General features: G+C 37.1%; 1 protein-coding gene across 1 annotated transcript; it reads right to left on the bottom strand.

Annotated features, from left to right (window-relative positions):
* Positions 1-1,779: 1,779 nt before the first annotated feature.
* Positions 1,780-6,868, bottom strand: LOC114649063 (UDP-glucuronosyltransferase 2C1-like). The gene is made up of 2 exons (XM_028798481.2): positions 6,842-6,868; positions 1,780-3,300 (listed from the first exon to the last, which is right to left on the bottom strand). The coding sequence occupies exons 1-2, from the start codon at positions 6,845-6,847 to the stop codon at positions 1,780-1,782; spliced, it is 1,527 nt and encodes a 508-aa protein (XP_028654314.2). The 5' UTR covers positions 6,848-6,868.
* Between the last annotated feature and the right edge of the window lie 243 nt (positions 6,869-7,111).

Below are 7,111 nucleotides of genomic sequence, written 5' to 3'. Positions count from 1 at the left end.
TGTTGTGTGTAGAATTCTGAGGAAAAAAAATTAATTTAATCCATTTTGGAATAAGGCTGTAACATAACAAAATGTGGAAAAAGTGATGCACTGTGAATACTTTCCGGATGCACTGTATCTCTTTCTTTTTTAAGAAGTAAATCTAAACTATTTCTCTTAGCTACAAAGAGAACATAGCTGTTTTAGTTGCTTATATTTCATCTAACCTATTTCACCAGGTGGATAAAGTTAATTGCATTCCATGAAGTAATTTGCTACAGTGTCACCTGACACAGGCTAGTTCTAGAGTGCTAGTTAGTTATGAGTATGGAAGTCAGAAGCTCTGCATTTCAAAGGTAAGGCAGCCTACAATAAAAGGAAGCACCTGAACAATTATAGTGCCCTCTATAGTGTTTGGGACAAAGAGAGTTTTTCATGATTTCCCCCTCTACTGCACATTTTTAAATTACAAATCAAATAATTCAGATATGATTATAGTGCACATTACAGACTTTCATTTAATTTTATTTGTATATATTTTGGTCACACCATGTAGAAATGACTATTTTTATATACAGTATGGTCCCTCCATTTCAAGGCACCATTAAAATTGGGGAAATTGGTGCAACTGGCATTTATGATTCCTCTGGTATGTTTCATTGCTTTATTAATGCAGCCATGAGACATCTAGGCTTACTTCTACCCTTTGGCGTCTGTAGTTGTCATTGTTCAGCATGAATACAAGAGTTGTGCTAATGAAAGTGAAACAAGACATAATGATGCTGAAAAACAAATATAAAACCATTCAGGACATTAGGAAAACCTTAGCATTACTTAAATCAACTGTCTGGAATATCATTAAAAGGACAGAATGCACTGTTGACCTCATTAATCTCAAAGCAAATGGTAGTCCAAGGCAGACCGTTACTGCTAATAACAGAAGAATCCTCACTACGGTAAAGAAAAAGCCATAAAGCCTGTCTGAAAGGGCAAAGATAGTCTTCAGGAGGCTGATGTGGATGTGTCAGAGATGACTATTTGCAGATTTCATGAACAGAAACACAGAGGTCACTTTGCAAGATGTAAATCACTAGTTAGCCACAAAAACAGGATGGCCAGATTACAGTTGGTGGAAAAGAACTTTAGAGCCTGCAAAATTCTGGGAAAAGGTCTTGTGGCCAGAAAAAATGAAAGATGAACCTGCATCAGAGTGATGGCAAGAGGAAAGTATGGAGATGAGAAGGAAATGCCCAAGATCTAAAGCATACCACCCCTTTTGTTAAACATGATGAAGAGGGTGTAAATGAAAGTCTGCAATGTGCACTTTAATCATGTCCAAATTCTTTGAATTGTAATTTTAAACCGTGGAGCAGAGGGGATAAATCAAAGAAAGTTTATTTGTCCCATTAATTACGGAGGACATTGTGCCTTTTTCTGAATTAGTTGGAAAAGATTACCTTGCAAATTAAGTAAGGTAATTAAATGATTTATAATATCACAACATATATTTAAAATTTATATTCAATCATCCCCCCAACAAATTTTGTTTTGGGGATTTCAGGGGGGCAAATTGTAATTAGAAGGTCTTAAACCACGTGGTCTGTACTTCACACCTTGCCTATAATCACTTGGAACAAAATAACATTCACATGAGAAAAAAAATAAAAATTAAAACCTAATGCTATTATGATGTTGAAGAAAAAAAACAAAACCACTAAAAGAAATCTTCTGACAGAAGTGCAGTTGAAGTTTTTTGAGTGGCTTGATGGTTTATTCAGTAAAAGTACTTTTCACTTTTAATTACTTGATTTTTCTTTTTTTACAGACTTTGTAGCACAACAACCTGCACAAAACAAACATAAATACAAAGAAGAAGAGTATCACAAATAGTAAAGCCAATAAAATGTCGACACAGTGATATGCGTACCATGGCATATGGTATGATTCAGTACGCAGGTGAGCAGCTCCTTTGTTGTTTATCACATACTCAATCCAGAATATGGCAGCATCCAGTGGTTTAATGAGCTGGTCATGATGGAGTCTGGACAGTCGCTGCATGTTATCTCGATAAGATGGTTTATCAAGGACGTCTTTTAATGCTTGTAATACATCTTCAGTGTTTAGATTAGCGATGTCAAGCACCTTGGCAACTCCTCTGTCTTTCAACCTAATGAAGTTATCAAACTGGTCATACAGAAGTGGCAGTCCTACTATGGGTACGCCATGGTAAATTGCTTCAAAGATTCCATTAGTGCCTCCATGAGAAACAAAGACTCTGGTCTTAGGGTGTCCCAAGAGATCATTTTGGGGTATCCATTTAGCCAGAAGTGTATTGTTTCCCAAACTGGAAGGGGTTTCCCCAGAATACCTCCAAATCACTTTCTGAGGTAGCTGGGCAAAAGCAGCGGCTATCTTATTTGTGATATCTTTTGGGAGATTGGTTATTATTGTACCTAGTGACATGATAATGACACCATGCTCACCAGAGCTTTCCATGAATTGCTCCAAGTCTAAAGACAAAGGCTTATAAGGTTGACACTGAAACCCACCTATATAGACAGCATTTGGCATAGTGGGCCTTGGGAATTCAAAGATAAAGTCAACCCTCACGAGCCAGATATCTGCAGACTGGATGAGACTATAAATATTAACATCGGACCCAAAGTACCGTGAGCACACTTCATCATAATGTGGTCTAATGAAAATTCTTTCTAAGCACATATTAAATCCATACAGAAGCACATTTGTGAATCTTTGTAAAAATGTCATTTTGTCAGTAAATTCAGTCCCTGTTAATGGAGTGTAAGAAACTGGAGATGGTGCAAGTAAGAAATGAGCCTCTCTACTGAATACCCACCGGACGTTAAGGACCATTGGTAGCTGGAGATAGTGGGCTATAAGCACTCCTCCACCCAGAAATGGGTCTGTGAGGACCAAATCAAAGTGGGCATCTTGGAGCCTCTTCACCAGCTCCTGGTTTTCAAACAAGGTGGCAGCCATTAGACAAGACATGTGATGACTCCTTGATAGAAAAGTGAACATTTGATACTGCATAGCAACAAAGGAAAACCAATGTCCTATATTTTTGGTGTAAATCACTTTATCCACTATTGAACTAAAAATGTTATCTCTATATATGTTTTGAACAGAAGGAAGATGAATTCTGATTGAAGTGTAATATGGAGACTCCTCATTGATGTACCAGTTGTCAGTGGGCATCATTACTGTAATGTTGTGCCCTCTGCTGTGCAGCTCCTGAATGAGAATTTTCATATTCACCCAGCGGCTCCCATCAACAGGAATAATTAGAATCTTGCCAGCCTGACAAAAAGGGTAGGAACAGAGTAGACTCATCGAAATTATAATGTTCAAAAATTTTATCCATGATGAAAAATCCATTTTGAACCTAAAAGAATTAAAATTTAAATAAATAATTAGAGAATTAAGCAATTGTGCACTATGGAGGAATTTTTACATTATTATTTATTTCTGCATATATTCTTAAATTCATTCTATACTTGTGTGATGTGAATAAAACTGACATTTGTACCAACCAGTAAGAAAGTGAAAAAATGTAGTGAGTATTCAAAAAGAAATACCTGAGAAATAAGCCTCTCTCATCACGCCAAGTATCGTAGTTTGCTAGCAGCACCAATTTATTTGCGCGAATCCAAGAGAGATGCAGCAGGCCGAGGGGAGGGGGGCGGATCCCTCCTCACTCACACGCCAGCCTTGGGGTGTATCTTACATCCACCTAGTGAACGAGAGAACTACTCAATGGATTAGATCGGGTTTTTTTCTAGAACATTCAAGTTGATCTTTTGACTGCTCTCATCATGCTAAGAATCATAGTTTGCTTGCAGGAATGATATGTTTGTACTAATCCGAGATAGAGGCTGCGGGCCGAAAGGGAGAGGGGGAAGTGTGACACCAGGAGTGGGGAGTTGGTCTACCTCTGCGTTTTGGAGTGCACCTTGCCTTCTCTTAGGTAGCAATACCTTTATGTTTATTGATTTTTAAAGTTTGTCCTGTTTCACTAATATGTGGGCAGAGCCACCGGGGACCGCTAGTACAGTATATAAGAACTTTGATTGACAGTGCAGAATTGATGATCTGCTGGACTGTTGCTTTTCAAGCAAACTAACATATTGAGTGTGTGAGTAAAGCTCACTGAAGACTGATTAACTAGCGTGAAGCTTTAAACCATGGCGCTATAAACTCAAGACTGCTAGGCGTTTATTTAAACTCTAAATTTCAAAACATACCAAATGATGAAATAAACCATAATTTTACCGGTTGAAATTATGGATGTTTTAATGGACACTAGAACACACTGTTAGATATTTACTTGAACTTTGAATCTTCATTGATTTGAATATTTATAATTTGGTTAATTCTTTTAGAATGTTCAAAACTAACCTTATTTAATAGCCTAATGTAATAATGATAAGAATAGAACAGGATAACGGAGGAGGGAATGCTAGAAGAAAAAAAGAACACACCCACACAAGACATCCAATTTCTCAAAGAATTTGGCAAGACCACTGAGGTCTGAAGAAAATCTGAGGCAGCTCTGCAGCAACTGTAGACTTGAAAAGGCTAATCTTTCTTCACCTGTATTTTTGCATAAGTACTTTTTAATAAAACTCTTTTCAAATACTGCTCCTAATCTTTCAAGACTCTTTTCAAATACATTTCTTATTTTTGCTATCACTGGTTTTACTGTGTTTATTCAAATTTTCTTTATAATAATATTGATCTTACATTATTTAAGTGAAAGCATACTGTTTAAGAGCACTTGTTATGGGTGATTATCATATTCCCAATGGGTTAGCAGCTTAGAAGAGACATTTTCAATATAAGGCATTACAGGACTTAATTGCTCTGCACAAGAACACCAAACAGTTGTCTTCTTGCATGTAAGGCTGTACATATGTGGTGCTAAAAGCAAATATGCCCAACACTCATACTATCAACATAACTAACAGTAACTTATAGCATAGATCAGTGGTTCCCAAACTCAGTCCTGAGAATTCCCTGTGGCTGCAGGTTTTTGTTCAAACCAATTTCTGTTTTTAATTGGATTCTTGGCATAATTAATTGAGCTGTTTTTTCCAATGTTCTGTGTTTTGGAGACAATAAACTACAAAACTAAGTTTCGTAATTGTTTTTATTAAAATGTACTAAGCAGTTACATAGGAATAATATAGATTTTTTCACAATATTTTCATTTTGATTTTCTTTCTGCTTTTCCAGGTGTACTGGTTATTTAATCCATAATTAGTCCCGATTAATTAATTGATTAATCCATAATTTAATCCTAATTAGTGGGTCTGACACTATAGTAGTTGCAGCTTTTCATCATTCAGTGTCGTTTGCCAGGATGACTGTGCTGCTTGTTTTTAACTGTCATTGTTAAGGTACAATGAAGGAAGCAAAAGCAAAATAAGAGGAAACCAAAAAAAGAGAGTTAAGCATTAAAAGCTATGGCAAAAGTAGATTTCTAAATGTCTTATAAATGTAAAAGTCATACTCCTGTGCTTTTCTGAATGAAGAATAAGAGAAAAAAAGAGAACACCAGATATTTAAATGACATCAGTTATCATCAGTTGTTACCACTGAATATGAATCTGGTTGGAAACAAAAAACCTGAAGCAACAGGGAGTCTCCAGTGCTGAGTTTGGGAACAACTGATGAAAGATGAACCACAATAATCAACAGAGAAATTACCATCCATCCATCCATCCATTATCCAACCCGCTGAATCCGAACACAGGGTCACGGGGGTCTGCTGGAGCCAATCCCAGCCAACACAGGGTACAAGGCAGGAACCAATCCCGGGCAGGGTGCCAACCCACCGCAGGACACACACAAACACACCCACACACCAAGCACACACTAGGGCCAATTTAGAATCGCCAATCCACATAACCTGCATGTCTTTGGACTGTGAGAGGAAACCCACTCAGACACGGGGAGAGAAATTACCATGATAACATACTCAAAGTATAGCGATAATAGATAGATAGATAGATAGATAGATAGATAGATAGATAGATAGATAGATAGATAGACAGATAGATAGATAGATAGATAGATAGATAGATAGATAGATAGATAGATAGATAGATAGATAGATAGATAGATAGATAGATAGATAGATAGATAGATAGATAGATAGATAGATCTTTATTGTCATTGTCACTTTTACAAAGGAACAACGAAACTGAAGGTGCAGTCAACTCAGTGTGAGGAATAAGAGTTAAAAAGACAAAAAGACAAGAAGAGAGAAAATAATAACAAACCGAATAGTAATAAATATACAAATTGCACTTGTTGACTTAAGGTCTATATTGCACATTGGTAGAATGATATGGAGCAGTTTTATTCTGAGTTCAGGGCCATGATTGCTTTCGGATAAAAGCTGCTTTTAAGGTGGTTTGTCCTGGTTTTCATTGCTCTGTATAATAGCACCTGGCATGGGTGACTGCCATACTTCTACAGAGATTAGCAGCTACAATACAAAATAGCGCCATGAGCAGGCACCAGCTTTGGTGATTGGCACAGGTGCAGCTAGTTGGTCTGCTTCTTCTGAGCTAGAAAGTATCTTTGCTTAAAGCAGCTGTCCACATGCAGATAAACCTGTACACATGGGGTGCTATAAAGCAACTACACAGATACATTTCCACAACAATGCACTCTCCAATGCAACTACTACATGACCCCCAAGTTAAGAACCCTGATATAAATGTTCCTTTGAGTTTTAGTGTTTCTTACACGCACTATCAAACCTCACAAGTGTGCAAAATTAGCCCTTGGTGACATGATGTTGCTACCACATTCCATCTTCGTTGGCAGAGACAATCATGGGTAGTCACAACGTTAACACCAGCAAGTCAGTCTACATTGTACTGTAACACAAAATAAAAGTTGTCTTATTGTTATTCAATTTCTTCACCAGAAGTTTAATTGGTCTACTTTCCCGTTTCATTTTCTGTCATTCTCTCTTCAAAACTGAGAATTGGATTTCTTCAAACTCCAGTCCACAGTGTTTGCGTTTCCTGCCCAGTCATAGCCTGCTAACTATGCTACACAAAATAAGATTTACAAATTACAGAATGTAAAGTTTTAT

Source organism: Erpetoichthys calabaricus, chromosome 3, assembly GCF_900747795.2.
Source record: "Erpetoichthys calabaricus chromosome 3, fErpCal1.3, whole genome shotgun sequence".
NCBI lineage: Eukaryota > Metazoa > Chordata > Cladistia > Polypteriformes > Polypteridae > Erpetoichthys > Erpetoichthys calabaricus.
This window is presented reverse-complemented; position numbering and strand designations above follow the sequence as displayed.